This window comes from Pelmatolapia mariae, linkage group LG23, assembly GCF_036321145.2.
Source record: "Pelmatolapia mariae isolate MD_Pm_ZW linkage group LG23, Pm_UMD_F_2, whole genome shotgun sequence".
Classification (NCBI taxonomy): domain Eukaryota; kingdom Metazoa; phylum Chordata; class Actinopteri; order Cichliformes; family Cichlidae; genus Pelmatolapia; species Pelmatolapia mariae.
The window spans coordinates 47,437,501-47,460,264 of record NC_086246.1 but is presented as its reverse complement, the minus strand read 5'-3'; the positions used below and the strand labels follow the sequence as shown (position 1 = coordinate 47,460,264).

Below are 22,764 nucleotides of genomic sequence, written 5' to 3'. Positions count from 1 at the left end.
CAAAAAGGACTACAGCATCTTCTTACAGCTTTTATTTTTTATTTTTATTTTTTTGTTGAGTGGAATTTCTTTGAAGGGAATGTAATTTATGTTGTCCCCTTCTGAATATGACATTGTAGAGTTGAATATGAAGAAATAAAAAGACAGGACCTTCAAAAATCTGTCATATGAGAGTATATTTCAATGTCACAAGCCAAACTTGGTAGAACAAGTCACTACAGCTGAACCAACAGAGCATTAAGACAGAGCGGGTTTGCCTCTCAGTACACTGCTTCACGTAGCCTGTTCTACTGTTATTGTGAGCCCCATGTCCTCAGTGGTGCGACACCAAACAGAACCCCCTTCCTTCCCCTGTGACTAATAATTTAAAAACATTCAATGGTATCACTTCTTTTAATTGTCTGCACTTAGAATAGATAAAAACACAATACCATCAAAAATAGAGAATGGTCAAGAAAACCTCATTTTAAAAAAAAAAAAAAAAAAGAGGAAAAAGAAAGGAGAAAATGGAATGACACATCTTTGTCTGTGTAAGCATGTCCATGGGGGAAAAAAAAGGAAAATAAAAGTGTACATTCCTAATCATGCAATATACAAATTTTAATCTAACAGTATGCACAGAATGATCAGTATTAGGACAGCATGTGATTAGAGAAGTTGTTTCTCAGATTCATGGATATCATTTTCAGGAACAGGGAGCACGTACATAATTATTTTCTACTGACATTCCTGAAAAACAGCTGATCACCTGATTTCAGACTCTATTACTGAAGATCTAGTGAAATGGCTGACTTGACCTTCAGGCCACAGACATCATTATCCATATTTCTTATCTACAATAGCAGACAGATGTAAGAGAGGAGGGCCTTACCAGTATATATGAACAGAGACGCTACCAAGTCTTTTTTTCCTTTCAGTCTTGCTACTACAAGGATTAGTTGAAGTGGACGGGGTGGTTGCTTTAAACATGAGTGATCCAAATGAAGACATCAAATAGAGTTCAGCAGGAAGTCGGGTGTTGTGTTTTCTTTAAAGACTCTCCTAACACACATACACACAAAAAGTAGCAAGGCAGTTTCTGGAGGGAAAAAGAAACATGGGGGGATTTATATGGGTGGGTCAGCTGGCCTTTTCTGTGATGCATGAGAGGGAGACGGGCGCAAATATTTCACATGAGGACAGACAAAAAACACACAACTGCTGCTGCTGACAGAGGCGATGCTTCCTTACTGTGGAAGCCGTGTTGATTAATACTGACTCAGAGGGCGCCTCAAGCCACTGACCAGTTAACAGCGTCCGCTTAGTAGTAAATGACTTTTAGCAATCTCATATGCAGACCAGCAGTTTTAAAAGAAACAGTACAGGCAGGTTGAGAGTATAAGTGTGGTGTCCTTTAACTTGTCACAGGTTGTCTTTTTTTCCCCTACAGAGGACAGTGATGTCAGCTCTTTACGTCAGATTATTCCGTGAACACGTCGGCCAAGTGACGACCTGCCTTCAGACGAAGAACAGCATCCTGCTTTACAATATTATTACATCTTCTATACAATAACTAAACCATCCGTGCGTGGTAGAACACAGGTGGCTTTGCCAGGTGTAATAGAAACCTCACATTGCACTGGATTCGCAAAAGGAATGATATGTTCAAAGTCCTTGGGGGAGGGTCAATCTGCAGTTTAGCACTGTTAGATCAGTGCACTCAGGGGAGAGGTGGGGGCTCTACAAGACTTATGAAGTGCCGGAGTAGGTCAGACTGCAGGGCTAAGGCACAGAGCAAAACTACTGAACTACTGTACAATCACCCATAGAGAAACAAGGATTTGGTTCAACTAAACACCAGCAGATCTGCTCTGAGCCTCGCCAAGAGGCAAGTAGGGTAAAAGCACCCCGATACAAGTTTAAAACCCATGCCTTATTTGTAGCTTTGGTTTCACCTCTGCTCTCATCTCACTGCACTTGCCCAGTGTCTGGTCTTCTCCAGGCACCAGGTCAGTGGTGGGTGAGCAGGTTATAGTGCCCATCTAGTCCGAAAAAAAGAGTCAATCACCTGATTTATCTTTTTTCCAGTCCTACACAGATGAGCAGCACACACAAATTTTAGTGAGCAGTAAAGAAGGGGATTAGATGAAGGCGCAGTCAGGTTTCAGACAAAGATAAAGAAAAAGAAAAGACAAAACAACAAAACAAACCAAAGACAAAAACTTCAAAACAGTAAAAATACAATTCAACCATTAACAGCAAAAGTCCAGTTGTCAACATTACATGACGCGACCGTCACAGATTGAATTCCCGACAGAGTAGAGGGCGGAAAGAGACGCAGGAAAGAGCAGAGGACGCCAGGCGTCCAGAAACAGGAGCTCAGTCAGAGTCAGGGTGCAACAGGGCGGCTGTTCGAAAACTAGGAAGTAAAAATGAAAATTACACTGCAGAGAAGATGAAGCATGTACACAATGAGTCTGTAAAACAACATCAAGTGTGAGGGAGTGACCACAGAGTGCAAAGAGGGGCAAAGTGTGGGGCGCTGGAGAAGCAGAGAAGGGGAAAGAAATCTTGCAAATCTGCGGACTAATAAATAGGGCGATACTGGAGGTGCCAGTCGCAGTGTTTCGTAACGCGATTATGTTGTGTTTCAGTGAGGGAGGGGCGGGATGGAGCGGTAGGGTGGAGGTGGGGGTGGGGGTGGGGCACCCTTCGGCTGTCAGACACAATCAGCACTGAGAGAAGGTCTGCTTGATCTCATCCAGCACATTCCCAAGCAGCGTTGGCTCGTCACATTTAGCGTCAATGGACACAGTCTGACCAGACTGGGGGAGAGAGGGGGAGAGAAGTGGGGGACAATGTCAGCATCAGCACCTGAAAACTCTTTTCATCTTCTGTTTTACTCAGATTTATGTTATTGTCGCTTACAGTTTTGACCAGCAGACAGACATGGTGACCCTGGATAGACCTGCTGTACATGGAGGCACAGGAGTCGATCCTCTCCACAACTAATCAAAGACGAGAAAGAAACACAATCACGCAAATGCAGCGCATCAGAATTAATGTCAAAATTACCCAACATTAGTATACTTTTCAATATTCCCCTTTGATGATTGTAATTTCCTGCATGTGAAGTGGCACAGGTTTCAGGTCCCCCCCCAAAAAGTGATAATGTAAAGGTACCAGAAAAGTGGTGGTGGAAGCAGATCCTGGCCAGAAGGTGATGGAAGGGCATGTTAACTCCCTCCAGTCTGACAGAGCTGCTCTTCAGATCTCCCGACTCCAGCAACTTTGCAAACGCGTCACTGAGAGAGCAAAAGAACAAAAAGTATTCAATTTTAGATTTCTCCATTACTAAAATCTGACAAAGATTCAACAGATCTGACAGATTTTAATGATTCCCAGAGCGTGGTTCTTGATCTTTTTAATTTTGAATTTCACACAAGCTCTGTCTTAAAACAAGTGCAAGTGAAATTTACTGATATTTATTCTTCCTCAAAGATGGCCATTTTCTACTGCCATGCTTAAACCACAGTCTCACCCCTCAGTCTACAAACTCTCCCACTCCAAAGATTTGTACCTGGAAACACTTTGAGAGGAGTTTCAACAGCTTCTTTAAAAAGTTTAAATGACTCACTGAAACTCTGATATGAATGAAGGAGTGGCATAACCAACCTGTAACAAGGAGTAGTGATCAGGTAGGAGGTGCAGGTAAAGTGCAGTTTGAAGTCCAGTTTCTCATGAGTGGAGGAGTCCTCGTTCTGTGGGAATGGAGCAAAACGGCATATTAAAAACACCTGTTTGATTCCTTCATAGGTCTCGGAATTAACTCATCTGCTACTACGCCAACTCTAGTACTACAAATACAAAAGATTAATTAATTAAGCCACAGGTTTAATATTAACGTATGAAAATTCCCGTCACTCTTGTCTGTGTTTCATTTGGATTTCAGATTTTTCATTAGATTTTGTTTTCCTTTTAGTATACACGGCACTTGTGTGCTTTTCCTACGAACCTTTACAATAAAGGTGAGGGTTCCTTTCAGCTTCTGTGGCATTACGATGCTCTGCACAGTGAAGACAAATCGTGCTTCATTGGACACTCCTACAAGAAAAAAACAGAAGCTCTCAGCATCAAATTATGGAACTCAACAACTTTAAAAACTCATATAACACAATTTTTTAAGTTGCTGCTTGAATCATCTGTAACTCAGTAAAAAGGATGGACATTTATTCTGAAAAGCCCCACTACAATTACCAGGAAAATGCTTGTTTTATTTTTATTTTTTTTAGTAAGCCAATATTATAGCAAAGGATAAGTATGATGCCCATTTCCAACCCCATATTTTCCATCTTGGGTTATGCTAGACTAGCTTTACATGGTTTAAGTAATACTAATTTATCTTATCCTGGGCCTCAGATAACAATCTGCCTGAAAAAAAGAAACAAACAAAAACTCTTTCAGCTCAATTCAACCTCAGTTTAAGCTAACTTACTTCTGATTGGATGCCCCTCCAAAATATGAATAATAAAGATTTGAGGGGGGCTATGGGCTTTTAATTCACAGTCATGGATGGATGGATTCATACACGATTTTTCTTTAGATAATAACTGACCAGGGGGAAGCTGGAAGGGGACGGTGAGGCCATCATGTGGACCTGACCCTTCTGGCCTCTGCAGCTTGGAGTTCAGAGAGTCCAGCACATTGAACTCCATGGATTTGAGGAAGCTGTCACTCTTATTTTCAAAGATGACAGACACCACCACCTGACTACCATCCTGTAGGTTCCCCTGGATGTCACACACCTTACGGGGAAGAGGGAAAACAAGGAAAGTGATAAATGTGGATTTGGAACAGTGAATTACGGTCTCATCTTTCCTCTCTTTACACAGTGTTAACAAGGCAAATCAGAGTCATTACGCAGATCCAGAGCACACATCACCATTTCCAAGAAGTGAACACAAGGAGATAATCACAAGGACAGAATCATTCTCAGAAACTGAGCGCTGCTGCGCTAGAGAAACATAAATTAGTCTGCCCAAGGAGGAAGGCCTGTAAAGAGCAACGAGACCAGAGAGAAACACATCTAGGACAAAACTTTAACCAATACCTGATCAGCATCCTCCATCATCTTTAAAGAGAGGAAGAGAAAAAGCAATCTGTATATCACAGTTTTTGGGGTTTTTTTTAACTCTAAGTACTCCACACGCTGGATCTTGGAAACAACAACAATGTTTCTCTTTCTCAGCATCTAGAAAGAAATGTGTGCTATAATGTAGCAAGAAAATGATTTTATTTATTGCCTTACTAAAGTAAACAGAAGAACCCAACATGTCTAAATAAAGCAGAATATTTATCACAATCTGGTTCACTTGGTGCCTTTTAATTAACAATGCAAACTATTAGATTGGAGAAGGCATGAGCAGCTTTGGATGCTAAAAATTAAATTGAAAAATCAAATGTTTTCATGGCCAAAATGAGACCGGAATTATTTTAACAAATTGAGAGCAAAACAAATTTCCAAAGCCTGGCATCGCAGTCACCATCGCTCACCATCTTGATGTAGGAGTTCTCAGCCAGCAGGCAGTAATTGGACATGGGCTGAAAGGAGAGAAGAGCTCAGGTCAGAGGAGGCATTCTCAGCCACTAAGCATGCTAACTAGGCAACAGGAGCTCCTACCTAGCTGCTATATAACAAGGAAGGCAGTGTGTGTTGGCAGCAGTAAGTGGGTTTACCCAGTGGAGCTCAGATGAATGATGATAAATTATACTGCCTACATGCGGCTTTGAGTTATTTGTGTCTTTGAGGTCAGTAAGCTTTTGTTTGTCTGTTTTTAATCGAAGAGGAATGACACTAGGATGCCAATTTGATTTTAACTTCACTCATATCATCTCTACTTTAACATCCACCAAATGCTAAAACCAATGAGTGCTGTACATAATGTTTTGTTGTACGTATCAATATGGTATTGTACATACCTGTATATCTATATCATCAATTCCTCATGTATATACTGTATAGTAACCAGTTATCCATCCCCAGTTTGGTAAATGTTTTATTCCAAGATCTTCGTGCACTGCACATTTAAATATGCTATACAAATTGCTATTGTCTGTGTCATGCTTTTATCAGTAATGTTTCTTATCTATTCTGTTAAGTAAATTGAGAGCAACGAAGAAAACGAATGAGCCCAATTCTTTGTACGTGTACATTTTGCTGTACCGATTCTGATTTAGGAAACATAACCCATAGTTTACAAATTAAAAATAATGATCGGTTAAGTTTGATGTTGTGGTTGTTCAACACTGACCGGCAGAGGCTCCTCCTCCTCGACGGTGCCATTCTGCACAGACTCCTCTCCACCTCCATCGCTGTGGTGGTGATGGTGATGATGCTTCTTTTTCTTTTTCTTCTCCTTCTCTTCCTTCTCTTTTTTCTGCTTCTTCTTCTTGTGTTTGGAGGACTTCTATAAAGAAAAACCCAAAGAAGGAGAAGGAGATAAATTTCCTGAAGTGATGTTTAATCGCCATTGAGTGTTAATGCTAATGAAAATGAAACACGAAGTGGCAGAATTACTCCCCCAGAGCCCACAGAAACTGGCAGGTCTGCGACACATCGTTCACACAAATGTATCAGAATTAGAGTTGCCAATTCCCCGAGTCCAGTCGGGCTTATTGTGAACTGGAATCTCGAGCAGTGCCGTCAAACTTTGTTCCTTCTAACTATTGCCTCGTCTGCGTTAACTCACACTCTCCTCCGTCTCGGTGTCTTTGGGCTCATCGGGCTCAGAGTCGGCCGCTGTGCCAGCAGGCGCCTCGGGCGCAGGGGCTGCTTCTGCTGCTGCTACTGTTGCTGCTTCCTGTTCAGATACACCAGCACACCACCAAATAAACACACAAACAAGAACAACCACAGCGTTTAACACATGCAAAACCTTCTACCTTCTGTGTTGACATAGGTAAGTGAGGTTAGTGAGTTCACTCAGTCATTCATAAGAGAAGTCATTCATGATCACCTGCAACCTACTGAGCTGAGTGACACCACAAACAAACATCAGATACAATGAGCCAAGAGTGTTGCATGGAAGAATGCTAAACATGAGCATATCATGTTTGTATGGACCTCTAACACCTACAGCGGTTTTGCTGTACAACTGCTGGATCCACTGCACTAACCAGCTACACTGGGTATTGCTCGAAACTGAAGCAGGCTGACTGACAGGCTAAATATATGCAACAGTATGATCTGGGACGCTGGTGTGACAGCCAGGACAAAAACAAGCGTTCGACGAAGACATAGATGCATATTACTGGGGCAGCTTTAACTCTTGGGCTGACAGTTCAAATGATTAATAACAAAAACGCCCAAAGGGAAAGTTAAAGGCCTGACAGATCTGAGCGTACAGTCATGAAGGACCCAAACAAAATCTTTGCTCTCATCTGGGTTATATCTCACATGTATAGTTAATGAAACAGTGCGCCTGTTATTCAGTCTTTTCATCGAACAGTCAGGATGAAATAGTGGAGCAACTGGATAGCTTAGCTTATTTAAACAAGCTGGACATGGTGTGAGAGCGGTGTCCTGGTATGACCACAGGCCACATAGATTTAATTTAAAACAACTGAGAAAGTAATTTTCCTATTTATTTTTTTTAAATGAAAGAAAAATAAAGGGAAATGTTCAGTTTGACGGGTGCCTCTCACGGATTTCTTGTTGAGTTTTTCTTACCAAAAAAAATATTGCCCGTATCCTGAAGGCCTCACATGAGTTGCTTTCATCTTTGGATTAGCTAGCAGTGTTATTCTCTATGCATGCATTGTTATGCAACGCAGTCATCAAAAAGTCTATCAGTAAAGGTGAAGTTTAGCAACTGATTTGGGAACTTCTACTTGGTTTTCAAACAGAAACAAAGATAAGTATGGCCCCACACTGCTATTATGGAAGAAGGGATAATGGAGAGTGGATATTGTGCTCATACAGTGGTGATGTAAGAGGAAAGGACTCTAGGCCAATTTCTGGGGAGCCGTTTACCCCTCTTCCACCACTGCGGTGCTGGTGTCCAACCTAGAACCTTGAAAGGCTATCCCAGCAATAACTGTTAGCTGAAGCTCACATATCCTGTCTACCACGAAAATGACTCCAGCTTCTGTTTGGAGTTTTTTTTTTGTGTGTGTGTGTACGTGTGTGTTTCACACCAGCATGGGTACCAGGACCACACTGGTTTAAAAGACATATTAGTGACATTTGGTCCATTGTCACTTCTTCAAAAATAAAGAAATCAATAAATAAAGACCACAAAAAACAAAAACAAAACAATAAAAGTAACAGCACCTGCTCTGACATCATGACTGACACAACACAAGGCAAGAAGAAGTGCGAGACAAATACAGATACATACTGTGCACACACACATGCTAGAAAGCAGAAGGGTGCTGGAAAATGAGAGAATATAGTGTTGTGAGCCCTGTGAAAGAGAGGCAGTGTCAACAGATGCGGAGGGGAGGAAAAAAAAAGGAACAACTCAAGGGCAGCAGAGACAGAATGTATGGTTACACCAATGTCTGAGGCAGGTTGATTGAAAACTGTGTCATGAAACTGAACAGATGTGGGCAGGACAGGGTGAGAGAGACAGAAAGAGAGAGAGGGAGAGAAAGAGGGGCGTGACTCAACCTGGGTGTTAGAGGGCACTGGAGCATTTGAGAGCCAGAAATCCAGGTCCGAAACCTAAAAGAGGAAGGGAGGGAGAGGAGCGCGAGGAGGTGAGAGGGGTGAGGGCCAAACAGGTTCTGTGTCTTACTACTATTCATGAAAATGGATACAGAGAATACACTGTCCTGTTTCATGAATAAATCAAGTATTTGGCAAGAGACTGCACAGTCGGCTACGAGGAAACTGATACTTGATCGCTATAGCCGATTGAAAGACAGGTTGGGAAAAAGCAATGGAAGCGCCGAGTTAATGAACACGATAAAACGTGTCTGCTTGCATTTAACCATTTGACAGAATTTGTGGAGCACTCCTTAAGGTATCCTTTAAGCCATTTTAATTATAATTTTATAGATCTGGTAATTTTAACCAGTGTTTGGATGTTAGATACAAACTGCGGCGATGCGTAGGAAACATCCTCGGTCCAACATGTTATAAAGGCGTACCTCAGCACTAGTTGAAGTGGGCTGCGCTTCCACCTCCTTCGTTCCTTCCGATTGGACCACAGGCTCTTCTGCTTGACCTCCAAGAAGATCCTCCTCCTTTTCTTCATGTTTGTGTTTTTTCTTCTTCTTCTCTTCTTTGCTCTTCTGTGAAAACAGGAGAATATATTCCAGTCGGTGTCAGTCGGGTTAAGAAATGCAAACACTGAGTCATCAAATTGTGACGGCGCAGCTGACAGCGCACTCCTGTTCTCCCCTCGCTCGGAGTGCTCCGTGAATCTGATTTATGACCAGAAGGTGGGGAATGTTTCCAGCATCTTAACCTCACCTTCCTATCCCTCTCTTTATCTTTCTTCTTGTCCCTCTTTTCTTTGCTGCTCTTCTTCTTGGGCTCCTGTGGCGTGGCATTTTCTGCCTCTCCATCCTCAGCCGAGCTTTTTGGAGCCCCAGCTGCACGATGTGACCTGACCGGTAGCTTCTCGCTGTCTGCAAGCGGCCTGCACAAACAAAACATACAGATACATATTTTAACTCTGCACAGATAAGGACTTGGGAGGTGATTTTGATCCTCCTGGGCTACATCATCTGAAAGATGCATTCCTTGAGTATTAGTTGTTAAAGGTGAACAAGGCATGTAGGGTGCAGCAATCCACCATTCTCAAGCACATGTTCTGCACTGTGAAGCAGCCAGGTCTCATTCAAAGCACAAGTCATTCCTCTAGCAGAACTCCACACGGTCGATCGATCCTAATAACGTCCTCCATACTGAAGTGATAAGAGCTGGTAAACTTATTTCCTAAAAGCCGGAAATTAGGAGTTAGTAGCGTGCAATATAGCCCCCTGTTGGAAAATCTTTATATAGAATATAAAATCTAATATAGATATTATATAAAACCATGCTGTGTCATCAGTCTCCAATTTAAGTAAATTTTCTTTTTTGGCTTTATTCTTTCAGCTTTAAATTCCTAGAATTAAGTAATCTTGCTTTTGTGGTACCATTTTTCTTTTAGAATTACAATCCAAAAGAAAGACTTCCACGTGTGTTTTTGTAAGTAAACATTAATTTAGAAGACCAAAACTGTTTACAGCTTGTCCTGCATGATCTCATCAACACATTATTAAAACGATCCACATTCTATCCTTGGCTTAAGGCCACATCTTTTTCCACTGAGGGCAGGCAAAGCGTATCCACTTAAAAACAGCTGGAGACAGTCTGGAGGCATGCCAAGTCTACTAAACTCAGCTGAGCAGATCTAAGAGAAAAGAATTACACTATAGCATCGAACCCCTGGGATAGGTTTCTAAAAGCATGTTGATGCCGATTGCCCAGTACAAGAAAAAGAAGAGCCAAAATGCTTTTAGGAAACTATTCTGGGAATTTAAAGGGTGAAAGATTAAGTCCTGAGAACATCAGCAGCCAGTTCTTATTTTCTTTCTTTCTAGGAAATCATTTTGTTTCCTTTTCTTTAAGGACAGATAAATCAGAACTGCTTGTTCAGAAATAGAGATGCTGATATTTTCAAGAACATAAAAAAAAATAAAAAAGAAGAAGAAGCAGTTTTAAGAGAGGCGGGATACTACAATATCGTTATGCATCACTAGGTCAAATGCTACAAAATTAAAGAACAGATCGAAGGGAAGAAGAGCAAAAAGAGAAAGTGGACATTGCAAGCTTCAGATAGGTAAGGAACAGACAGCTATATTAGTTGAAAAGAGCAGGACAGCTACTTGGAAAGCAAGACAGAGAAAAAGACAAAGGTGACCTGTGCACAGTCAGAGGTCAGGTCCTGTGGCTGGGGTGCTACTCACCTGCGCGCAGTTGTTTCCAATAAGCTGCCCACACAAAGAGGCAGTAATGGGTGTGTGTAGGCACAGAAAAGAGGAAGCAGAAAGCAGAACGCCATGAGGAGGAGTGCGAGGAGGGAGAGGGCCGGTCACACTGGCTTTAATGCTGTGACTGGAAAGCTTCAGGAATAAAGGCTAATACTACACTTTCATGAAATGTTTGGGGAGCGACACAGTTTTTATCTCTCTGCCTCAGTACACCAAAACAACAGGTTTGAAACGAAAGGATTAAAATGCAACTTTTAGGTTAAATTTGGAGGATTTAAGAAAAATATTAGCATTGACCACAGTGGCCTTTGTCATTTTTATACAAAGTCCTCCATTTTCATCAACTCAAATATAATTGGACAACTTGACATAATTGCAGGGAATCAAAGTTTATGGCTTATTATGTTTTTAAAGACGTTTTTTGCTAATCATGTGTCTACATTGTGGAGATTAGTCTCTTGCCTAGATGCTGTGATGTGTTTTTTCTTTACCATGGAAAGCATCCACCACTGCTGACTTAAATCGTGGCCTAGGCCTTTTCATGTTTGTGACCTCACAGGTGCTTCATTTTTTTCTGAATGTTCCAAAATGCTGATTTGGCTGATTTTTTCTTATGTTCCCACACTCTCTCTAATAAATTTGTTTTATTTGTGCACGCCAAGTTTGGCTCGATTCATTTGAAATAAGATCCCCTTTGAGAACGGCATTTGCATTTGAATGAACTGCTTCCAAATGCAAACGCTACACTTGGAATCGACTGCAAACCTTTTACATGCTTAATTCAAAAAACAGCCTAAATCTGTCCACAAAACAGCCCCAGATGACACAGGACTGTAAATAAGCTACATCTGGCTGTTGATACAATATCTTTGTTCAACCACTTGAATTTAACCTATAGTCTGCTTTTCAGTTTGACTTTGATAGATTCCTTTCAAATAGCTCTCTGTTGAACTCACTATTCAGTTATTTTCTGACATAACTGTATTTCAAACTAGAAATCCTCCAGCTCTAAAACAAGGTACACAACACAAACAACAACTTTGGGCGGAAAATCTTAAATTTCAATGCCTGGCAGACTAGTTTAGATATAAAAATGATGACTTCAGCATCTTCAAAATCAGCAGTTAAAGTGATGAAGGTCGAACACATGTAAAATAAAACTCACTTGTCCAGGTCAATGTCCAGGGCTTTGTGAGGGTCATTGGGGTCTTTGTCATCGTCATCGCTGGGTAAAGCATTCTGTAGGACAAAACAAGAGATTAGCTGAGCTACTGACTTCCAGTGATCTTTTGTGATGATACAGTAAAAACATATTTATAAAAAAGTGAGTGAAAATGATTTTCCTGGAACATGTCAGTGTAAAATTATTAACATTAACTAAATTAAATAATAAAGTCATAAAACTTTCAACACTACATAGAAAGAAGGACCAGGCGGAAAAAGAAGGTTTCAACAACAACTTACAGAATGTTTTAAATTTAGTATTTGTATAAAGTCTTCTTCCATTGATGTCACCACGTGCCTACCTCTGGCATCTCCTCTGTAACAATGTCGACCACATGTGCAGGTGTGATGTCCTCCTCGCTCTCTGGGCCTGAGTCGTGTTTCTTCCCTCGCCCACTGCGTTTTTCTTTCCTCTTCTTCTTCTCCTTCTTCTTTTTCTCTGCTCTCTCTTTCTGCCGACGCTCCTCCTCTAGTTTAACGTATTGGTCAGACATAGGCAGACCTGTGGGGTGGGAGGGCAAGTTGTAGCTAAGGGTAACGTTGATAATTTTCAGTATACAAATAGAAAAATTATGACACAACAGTATGTTTTCAAGTAAGGCTGCACTTAGATTCAGGTGAAGTTATGATAGTTGTATTGGGGTTCCTTTTTTTTAAGTTTTTGTAGTAATATAAGGATTGCGTGTCCCACCTGGGACTTTGAGAGGCACGCTGAGATCAATCTGCACGACTGGGATGTGTTCCACTCCTGGAGCTTCCTGGTACACCTACACATAAATGAATTCATTTCAAAAAGGTTTTTGCCATACATGAGCGTAACTACTTTTACTGAATACCCTGTGCAATGAAAATGACTACCAACACAAAGTAATTACTGAAGACGGTGAGCATACCTTCTGAGAAGATGGAGAGGCCTTGATGTAGAATGGGTTGTTGGCTTGCTCCTGCTTTCTGGCTTCTCTCCTCTGGTAGTGGAAACAAGAAATATAATATGAATTCATGAACAGCCTACGTCACTTATAGCATGAGCTGGGATCCAAGGGGGAAGCCAGATTTACTAACTGTGAGTCTGAGGAGGTTAATATTGACTCTGAGTCAATGGCAACATTAATAAACAGTCACCGACCATTTTATCACATATGTTACAGTTCGTTTAAAAAAAAAAAAAAAAATCAATGATGAAAAAAAAAAAACCCTGAAGACTTTGGCATATAACAACATTTAAAGTGATGTACCGAAACAATAAATAATTCATATCCAAGGCTAGAAACAGTGCTGGCAGCACCGTCGGTATGTCACTTTCTAAAACTAAGATCAAACATTACATTGTACAATTCTGCTTCAAAGTCTTGATGCGCGTCTATGACTGCTACAGATCAGAAGAAGTGCACACGGTGGGATTTCCTACTGTTGGAATTAGAGCTTACAGGACCGGATTCATCCAATCTGCAGACAGTTTCCTCCCCAACCTCAAACCTCTGTCTTAGGTGGCAGAAGAGCCATAGAGCAACACTTCTTTCAGAGACGAAGATGGAAAACCAAATGTCAATTTCCCCTGATAAAGAAAGCACAAGTCCAACCGGTTTTAAGGCTTTTTTAAGGGAAAAACATATCCATCTGCTGAGGTGGCATTAACATGAAGTGACTGCAGGGCCAACGTCTCTGTTCCTCTTTTCCTCTTTGATCACTTTAAACCATACTCTACTCTTTCTATTAGTCAGCACTTTGTAAAAGAAAACGGTATTCAAAAAAAACAAAAACAACAACAACAAAAATTATGAGACTTACTAATCCTGTCCGTTAAAACAACAACGAAAAAGTCAGAGTTGTGTACTGTTTTTGTTCTATGTTCCATCAGTTAAAATTGAGAAGTTGCTTTGAAACTATTTCTTACCACTACTCATGGTGGCAATTTTTACAGCTGCCATTATAAAAATTTCAGTAACAACACAAAAAGGTCAAACATTTCAAACCTCAAATGTTACAAACTAAAACAAAAAACAAATTTGGACATAGAGTTTGGTATCATAACTGCTCTTTGCAGTTTATCAATGATACAAAGACCAACCTACGCACCCTTGCCAGCTCTTTCTCGTCCACCTCTGTGTGACGGGGGCGAGAGTGTTTGGGCTCCTCCTTGGTAAAAATAGCCTTGGGTTGCTCATCCTCAGACTCGCTTTCAGAAGGAGGCTCATTGATCCAAGCATCCAGGTCCAGCCTACACACACAAACATGGTTGTTGCATTCCATTATGAAAAACTCAAAAGCAGACACATGCAGCATAAATACTGAAACGTTTTAGTTACTCTTGCTGCTACACCTCAAAGGTGAGAAACAAAAACACTGCATTTTAAGCAAAAAGATTATAAACTGTAAAAATATGTGATATTGCAGTTTTGTTTTGTTTATCTCATGTGCTGAGCCAACGTACCCTTCGGGAACAGGCACTTTCTTCTGTGCCTTCGGAGCTACAGGATTGAGTTCTCCAGCAAACAACGCGCTGACTTCTTCTGCTACTTCTACATCCTTCTGCTGCAGTTTCTGGATGTACTTAACTAGCTGCAGGATGCAGGACGCCTGAGGAAAAAGGAGAGGCACTGTAGGTTGCAGGTATTTATCCGATTTGTATGCAGTAGGTAACCTTGTAATCTGTGAAGCATTAAAGGTCAGGTTCTGTGAGGACTCTGGCTCTTTCAGTCCTCATTTATCTTACCCTCTCCTGCACCTCGAGGTTAGCGCTCTGGACAAACAGCGGTAGCCTGTCTATCATCAGCTGGCTGGTTTCCTGTGCAGCTGTGCTGTCTGTGTTCCCCTCTTGGTTCTTCAGGATGGTGGCAAACAGCTTGGCTGCATTCTGCACATATACAGCCTGGATGTGACCGGGTAGGGTCGCGACCTTAGGACGCAGCATGGCCTCCAAAGTCTGCACGGGATTCTCCAGGTGTCTAAAACGAGGGGAAGATTTCTGTTATTTCAGGTTTGGTACTCTCAACCCTCAGGAAGGTTCCCAAACAGATACAGCAGTACGGTGTTTGGGTTACACACATTTGTGACTGTGCAAAATAAATACACACAACACACTACATATTATATGACTGCATTAACTCTGTCCTGACTCATCTGTACTTACAGAGTAAAACAGTATTTGCTTTGCCCTGAGGAGCTGCAGAAACTAATGTGAAGACACACATGGTCAGTCTCTTCTGTTTGCCAAACCTTTAGCGTCAGGCAGAGAGTTTAAATATACCAACTATACTGACTACTTCTAATGACTTACTCTGAGAATTCCCCACAGATCCAGGCTGCAGCGTACAACACTTCACAGATGCCGTTTCTCTGCATGTTGCCTGTCAGCAGGTGGGCGTTGTCCAGCAGGGTAGCCATCTGGGCAACGGCAAAGACCCGGATGGCTTTGACTCGTATGGCCACATCCAGCATCTGAGAGGCAATGAGGTGGCCATGCCGTGTGCCCTCTAGTCGGGTCAGCTCTACTAGGATACTAATGTACCTGTTGGGCAGACATGGAGAGGGGGTGTATATAACTACAACAAGTAGCAAATGTCAAGCAAACTGACACACCTCAGAGTGAAGCACAGGACAATGCTGCTGGTAAGTAAACTAACCATTCAAAGTTGGTGATATACTGGTAGTTGCTCTGACTGCAGATGTCAATGATCTTTGTGAGCAGTTCATCTCTGTAGGTGGTTCCTTCGGCTTTGTCTACATGTATCATCAGCTTCTTCACGATCTCCATCAAGTTTTTCTTGGACACCTTCAAAGAGCAGAACCCACAAGTGATCATAGAGAATTATTACTTTACTAGATCAAACAGCACCATTTGCAGAGTTTTATAGTTGGCAGTAACAGCTTAAGGTATCTATTGTACTTGACACTTTAGTGTGTGAGTGCTAGCAAAGCCATTTTATTATACCGAGTTACAGCAAAGTAGTTACAGCGAAAGTTCTGTTTTTTGTATTGCATTGCACCGTATTCTTTAGACTAGACTGAAACAAGCATAATCTGGATCTAAAAATATTCAACATTAGTTTTCATGAACACTGAATAAAACAAAAGTCAAAAGTTTGGCTGCATACCATGCCATAGAGCAAGTCCAGAGCTCTCAGACGGATGGACTCATCCTTGTCATCCAGACACTGGAGAATGAGGTCTTTATGAGACTGCACTGACTTGGGGTGGGTCTTCAGGATCTTTGACATCGCCAGCAGGCCCAAATACTTCACTACAGAAATACGCAAAAACACACTACCTCAGTGTACTTAAAAAGGGACATACAACAACCCTTGAAATCTCCACACGTTACCAAGTATATTATATTCACCATCACTCTTAAACCTGATTAGCTTTACATTACTGTGACTGCAGTAATACTCATATGTATGTAATAACTATAATACACTATGAACTCTTTCTATGCTCATCTTCACTTCGCTAATCTGTAAAAAATATAAATCACACTGCAAAAACAAAACTAAATCACAACAGGAAATAAATATAAAACACACAAAGATGGAAAGGACACACAAACACACACACGGGACAACACACACTGGGACACAGTCTTGTTTTGCTTTACCCTTTCTCATACCCCTGGCAGCTCCCCCCCACAAAAAACCCCAAAATCTGCTGGCTCATGACTTTTCTCAGTCATCTGACCTGACGGGGACTAATTGCTCTCAGGTTCTGTGATCAATAAAAGGGCGTTATGGTGACCTTGGATTGGCCTCGGATCAGTGAAGCTGATCACTGCAGTGCTTAGATTAGAGAAGTGACCACTGATGTGGACTTGTGGAAGTTCAGTGATGTGTTGAACAAGAAAAGGCTACACAGATTTTTGAAACATATTTCTTTTAACCTATGGTTTTAATTGTAACCGTTTTGGTTGCTAGCATGTTGCCATGGTCGCCCTTATTTTACATGGAAGAGGCAGAAGAAGATGGTAAAGCACTTCTTTTACTTTGAAGGTGAAAATTCTCCATTTTCAGCTGGCATTGCATTTTTGAAGATTCATTTAAGCTCAGAAAGTATTTATCAAAATATTAATAATTAATAGTAATAACTATTATCATTATTATTATTACTATTATTAATGCTGCCAACCCTGACTGGTTGGCATTAATAACCCAATAATAATACATGCCTAAATGTGACTGAACCCTTAGTTACCTGCACTCCATCTAATGGCATCATCACCAAAAAGTATGTGACCTGACTTTTACTCAGTCCTAATTCAACAAGTGTTCTACATGAATTTACTCAGGGCTTTTAAGTGGGCCCTGAGATTAAATATTTTACCAGTTAAGCATCGTCACAAGGGAATCGCTAAATATTTACGGCTTTACTCACTAATGTTTTGGAAAGTTTTATACCCAAGTATAACTCTGAAACCAAACAGGGGCACAGCAGTGATCAATGAAAGGATAAAACATTGAACCACAGGTTCACAGTCTACTCTATTAAGGCCATGTCCACACTAATAAGTTTTCCTTTTAAAAAGCATGACTTTACGCCTTTGAGTACTCACTATTACAGTGATTTAGGACTTATATGGGAAACATTTTAGAGTGGATGTAGCCTATGACCAGGAGTCTACAATTTACTTTACACACGCACAGTTATCTACGTTTTAAGATCCAGACAACTCGAATACCTGAATGTAGAAATCTAAGCTCCAAATGGCTGTGTGCAAAGAGAATGTAATAACAACTTATAGTATAACAAATTTAAGCCCCTCTAGAGTGAAGCAAAGAAAATATTTTTTAAAAAATTAAAATTGTGCAATTTTTTGTATATATTCTGTTGGAAACTGGGTGGATGTGACTTAAGTGCAATGGTATTCCAAGCAGGACGCCCAATTGAGAGTGAAAAGGTAGTAATGTTCGAGTTATCCAGAGTCAGGAGGTCTATGTTATTGTCGTCTAAAAGGGTGGACTGTTCCATAGTCAAAAACACGCAGACAATGAGAAAATGACACACTGCAGGCATTGACAGAGGGCTCACAGTTCTGGTCCGAGTCTTCTATCAGGATTCGCAGTTTCTGCACACAGAGCTGTGGGAGAGACAAAAAACAGAGAGGGAGAGGGGCAGATCTGTTATCACCACGGAAAACCTTTCCACACCAGGAGCTTTGTGAGACTTTCTGGCCTGTCTGATGGCTGCTGTGTTTCTGCCTAAGCTATGTTGGATCAGACGGCATGCACTGTGATTCAACTGGAGTGGAAAGGGTTAAAAACCTGCAACTAAACACATGAATATGTTGATGAAAGAGATGAAATGAGGACATTACCTGGATACTAGCACTGTGGTTAGGCATCCCCGAGGACAAAGAAATCAACACTGTAATGTAGCACAAGGAAACAATTACATCTGAATGAGAACAATTTTTTATGAGCAAGTTTAAAAAACAAACAAAAACAAATAAAGATCAGAACACGTGAGGAAAAAGACCTCTGCTAAATCTCAAGGATGTTTAAGTGCCAGTATACAAGTTTAAATTTAACTTGTACAAATTCCACTTATTCATTCAAGCAAAGCTAAGAAAATTTGGTTTTAGCACGTAGGAGGACTGAAAAGTGCAAATACAGATAAGACACTACACTGTATTTTTTGAAGATCAATGTATAAGCTTATTTCTCAAAACAGAAGCAAAAATATACTGAAACGATGAAATAAACATGGGGCTGGGGCCACTAAGCTAAGTGAGATTTGATGTGACCCACAGAACAGCTGTACTGACCTGCAATCACAGTGTTGACACATTCATACAGCAGAGACATGGCAGAGGTACTGTGAGAGAAAAACATCAGGATGGTGGGAAAGTTTAGAATTATTATTGAGCTGTTTATCAGAGTAGACTGTTTTACTGTCTATGGGAAATATAATAAAAGAGAATTTCCTCTCACCTGTGGATTAGATTTGTTAGAGGTTCAATCAATTTCTTCCCCAACCGTGGCTCCAACGGTGTGAGCGCACCAAACTACAAGATAAACAAAATCCAGAAATTCTGTGTGTCCACAATCACCTTTCAGAAGCTGGTACACTAAATATATAAATGTATTTATTTAAATCTATTCAGTTACTAACTACTAAAATGTAACGTCTTACCAGCTTTATGATCTTAATGAGAACCCAGTTGTTAGTAGAGGAAGTCATGAGTTTGAAGAAAAGCGGGGCCAATGACAGGTAGTTCTTGGGATTTCTCCTGGCCAGCTCACATATGACATTTACTGCAGCTGACTGGACGCCTAAAAGGAGAGAATATAACATCAGGAAACAAGCATTGAAAACTACAAAGCTTAATTTCTTTAAAAGAACATTTAAAAACTATGTAGTGTGTTATTAAAGAAAAAAATGTAATGCAAAGAGTCCAATGACTACAGTCCAACATACAAAATAAAGCATGTAATAATAAAAGAATGGAATTTGTACTGTCATGATAACTGGATAAAAAAAAAGTGAGATACTAAATAGAGGAGATTAAGTAAGTATGAAACCACTGGCAGTCCTAGATGTGCGCTCTAAAACCAGAAGAGAGTCAGCAGTATTGTCTTGCAGTCTTGGAAGTCCTGGCTCAGTACCATACCCGAGCCTTCTTTAATCCCATATTCGTTGCTGCTGAATCATTTATGAGGTTCAGTTAGGGGATCTGATGTCTTATATTGTGGACAGTCTTAATTTGTAATGCTTTCTGGAGTATATTTTATTGTAAAAGTTCTGGTGTTGCTAACCATTAGCTGCTTCTCCACTGAGTCTTTCGACCCCTGCAAGTCCAACTGTAGTGTCTTGGACTGCAGCTGGTGACTGTATCGCTTGCTTTGCTCTGCAGGCTTAGTCAGCTTAGTGGAGTGACTCACAAAACCACTTCTTCATCTGGTGCAAGCTCTACTTGCAGCTGTTGTCCAATTTGCAGCAGATAACAATACAAGGACTAACATTGGAGTCTGTTGGAAGGAGTGAGACTCACAGAAGCGGTAGCTGAACGACAGGCGGTGAAGTCCACCAGAATAGCTGTTGCTGGTACAGAAACATAAGACGAGCAGGCCAACTTTGGCAAATTTAACAAAAAGCAGCAACCTGATAATCTAGAACTCAAAGCCAACACAGAAGGGCTAAAAAAAGCCAAGGCTCCATCTGCTGTGGTGTACCCTTGTGAATTTAGCTAAAATTATGCTTCAGCAGTGATAACACCTTGGTAGTCCACTAGCAGTCCATGGACAGCCTGTCTGCTTGCAGAGAGCGTCTGCTGTGGATGGGGGCACTGCACAACATGTTACAACCAGTATGTGGGCGACTCTTGCTTGTTCTGTCAGCCAGCCGCGGAGAAAAGCAAAGTTATGACATACTAAATGATGAAGTGAAACCGAGTGTTAAAAACAATGAGAAGTTGCTGCATCCTAGATGCATGAAGGAGCGTTTCCGCAGGTCCTTCCTCCCTGCAGCTGTCAGACTGTACAATCAGAACTGCTCCCAACAAACATAGATGTTTACATCAGCACTGTAACTGCAATAAGTTAATTAACCGAGTTGCACTACAACCTGGTTTGCCTCTTATCTGTAGTTATTTTTATTTAATTTAATAACTGTACAATACTCTGTATATAGTAACCATTGTCCTTAATGTAAATATTTAAGAAAAATTGTGTATGTTTCTGTTCTGTGTCCTGTGTACTGTTTGTTTGTATATGTGTCTTTTTGCTGCTGTTACAACCAAATTTCCCCTTGTGGGACAATTAAAGGATTATTCTATTCTATTCTAAGTATCCACTGTAGCCACTATCTGTACTTTTCATGCTGTATTTTTGGATCTTTACATTTTTCTTTCCACGCTCTTTCCATTCCCAGTGAACTCTGCCATCGATCCCTTCCCTGTTCTGGCCCATTTGTCAACCAATCAGCATTTGACCAACAAGGAGCGTCATCCATGTCAAGCACAGTGAAGTTGGCCTGAAAACCCCTTTTCGTACGCTGTCCGTAGGGAAATAAATATGCCCGTATTTGACACAACTGCTTTAAATTAATTACACATAAACCTGAAAGAAGCTTTATTGTCTTGTTAAAGTATCAAAAAAAAAAAAGTGCTTTAGTGGTGGTGAGTCAAATTCTAGTGTTTTCTTCAGCAGCCACCAAACAGCTAATCTTGGGTTAAAATGTGACATCAAGGTGGCTTAGTCCACCATTTATATATAATCTACAGTTACTAACAACTGCACTTAAAAAAAAAAATACTTAAAAACAGTACTTAAAAATAATAACACTGTCCAGATTTTTCTGTACTTTCTGTAATTTTTTCCAAATGAACTTAGGAAAAGCCTGATTTGCTCACGATATGATTAGTAAACAAAAGACAGTCATCACCCAAATCTGAGAGTATGATTTTAACCAAAAAAAGATCATGTGGCGCTCGGTTCATGTACACAGAGGCCCCAAAAGTTCCAGCTGTGTCTATTAAAGCTCAGTGAAAACAAAAGGTTTGTGTACATGGGGCACAAATCGATATGTACTAGAAAAACCAGCGAGTGATCTCTCTTTTTCATGACCGGAAATTGTGAAACAAATGTTCCCTAACAGACTGGATAAATACTGTGTTTTCTGATACCTGGGTCTGGGTCCTCGAGTTTCTCCTTGAGCCTGGGAAAAGCTGGGCGCAGGGACTCAGGATACTTGAGAAACACCTTATACATGATCAACACAGCTTTTTTTCTGATGTAAGGTTTAGTGTGGGACATCTGCAGTAGAAGACAGTAAAGACATTTTTTTAAAGATAAAAAAAAAAAAAAAACTGGAATGACAGCTAATTTGACTGAGGTAAATGGTAACGAGGGGAAAAAAAGAGAAAAGAGCAGAAGTCATGTGGGTACACCTCTTGACTTACTCACCAATGTCATGATGTCATTAGCTAGGTCTCGAGCTAAGTCAGGGGTCACAAAACAAGACAGGCCAGTGAGGGCAACACCTGTGTCATACTGGTTGGGGCTGCTGAGATCCTGGGAGAAGTAGATAAAAAAAATAGGAAGAAAAACAAAAAAGAAAGAAAAGATTAGCTGAGGGAAAACTAACAGTAAGAAGATATTTACAGAGTTCACAAAACATGTGCATCGCTGACCTTTCGAATTTGATTGGTTGTCAGCATGATGACATCTGTGTTCTCATGAAAGCACTGTGAGGCTGCCAGGTAGCCAATCCTCTGTAGGAAAGCAAGCAAGCATAAAGAACATACTGCTATTATATTACATTACTACAAACATTCGTCAGCCTGTTGCAGCACCACAGAGATCCACTTATACAGCTCACTCAGCTGTGACTACATCACTTTGTAAATTCTGGGTGTGCATCTTCCTTTCCATTTGCATTACTCTCTGTCCTGCACTTCCACGACCAATCCTAACATCCCAGACTTACCTTGTACGTGAACTTTGAGGAACTCATGACTTCAACGATGTTGAAAGCAGCCCAGCTGACGTCATAGCCCAGCATTTGAAGCTGCAACATAGAGAAGACAGACATAGATTGTGACTAAAAGGAAGAGGGGGAGCTCTAAGCTGCTCCGGCGAGGTACAGAGA

At 40.8% G+C, this 22,764-nt stretch overlaps 1 protein-coding gene across 5 annotated transcripts in view; it reads right to left on the bottom strand.

The window, feature by feature from the left end:
- Positions 1–27: 27 nt before the first annotated feature.
- The window catches only part of ap3d1 (adaptor related protein complex 3 subunit delta 1), a 28,707-nt gene continuing 5,970 nt past the window's right edge, over positions 28–22,764 (bottom strand). The window contains exons 3-34 of one of the 5 annotated variants that reach the window (XM_063465837.1): positions 22,603–22,683; positions 22,307–22,387; positions 22,080–22,187; positions 21,800–21,929; positions 19,309–19,448; positions 19,107–19,180; positions 18,941–18,990; positions 18,491–18,540; positions 18,181–18,253; positions 16,281–16,426; positions 15,810–15,958; positions 15,464–15,694; positions 14,900–15,131; positions 14,618–14,763; positions 14,263–14,404; positions 13,080–13,151; positions 12,878–12,953; positions 12,489–12,688; positions 12,128–12,201; positions 10,939–10,962; positions 9,458–9,626; positions 9,133–9,276; positions 8,651–8,704; positions 6,729–6,839; positions 6,291–6,446; positions 5,533–5,580; positions 4,595–4,784; positions 3,995–4,083; positions 3,655–3,740; positions 3,163–3,284; positions 2,908–2,987; positions 28–2,804 (exon numbers count right to left, since the gene is read on the bottom strand). In XM_063465837.1, the coding sequence (XP_063321907.1) occupies positions 2,709–2,804; positions 2,908–2,987; positions 3,163–3,284; positions 3,655–3,740; positions 3,995–4,083; positions 4,595–4,784; positions 5,533–5,580; positions 6,291–6,446; positions 6,729–6,839; positions 8,651–8,704; positions 9,133–9,276; positions 9,458–9,626; positions 10,939–10,962; positions 12,128–12,201; positions 12,489–12,688; positions 12,878–12,953; positions 13,080–13,151; positions 14,263–14,404; positions 14,618–14,763; positions 14,900–15,131; positions 15,464–15,694; positions 15,810–15,958; positions 16,281–16,426; positions 18,181–18,253; positions 18,491–18,540; positions 18,941–18,990; positions 19,107–19,180; positions 19,309–19,448; positions 21,800–21,929; positions 22,080–22,187; positions 22,307–22,387; positions 22,603–22,683 (3,624 nt within the window). In that variant the 3' untranslated portion in view covers positions 28–2,708. The remainder of the gene's footprint in view (positions 2,805–2,907; positions 2,988–3,162; positions 3,285–3,654; positions 3,741–3,994; positions 4,084–4,594; positions 4,785–5,532; positions 5,581–6,290; positions 6,447–6,728; positions 6,840–8,650; positions 8,705–9,132; positions 9,277–9,457; positions 9,627–10,938; positions 10,963–12,127; positions 12,202–12,488; positions 12,689–12,877; positions 12,954–13,079; positions 13,152–14,262; positions 14,405–14,617; positions 14,764–14,899; positions 15,132–15,463; positions 15,695–15,809; positions 15,959–16,280; positions 16,427–18,180; positions 18,254–18,490; positions 18,541–18,940; positions 18,991–19,106; positions 19,181–19,308; positions 19,449–21,799; positions 21,930–22,079; positions 22,188–22,306; positions 22,388–22,602; positions 22,684–22,764) is intronic. The other 4 variants (XM_063465838.1, XM_063465841.1, XM_063465839.1 and 1 more) reach the window with 4 other exon arrangements.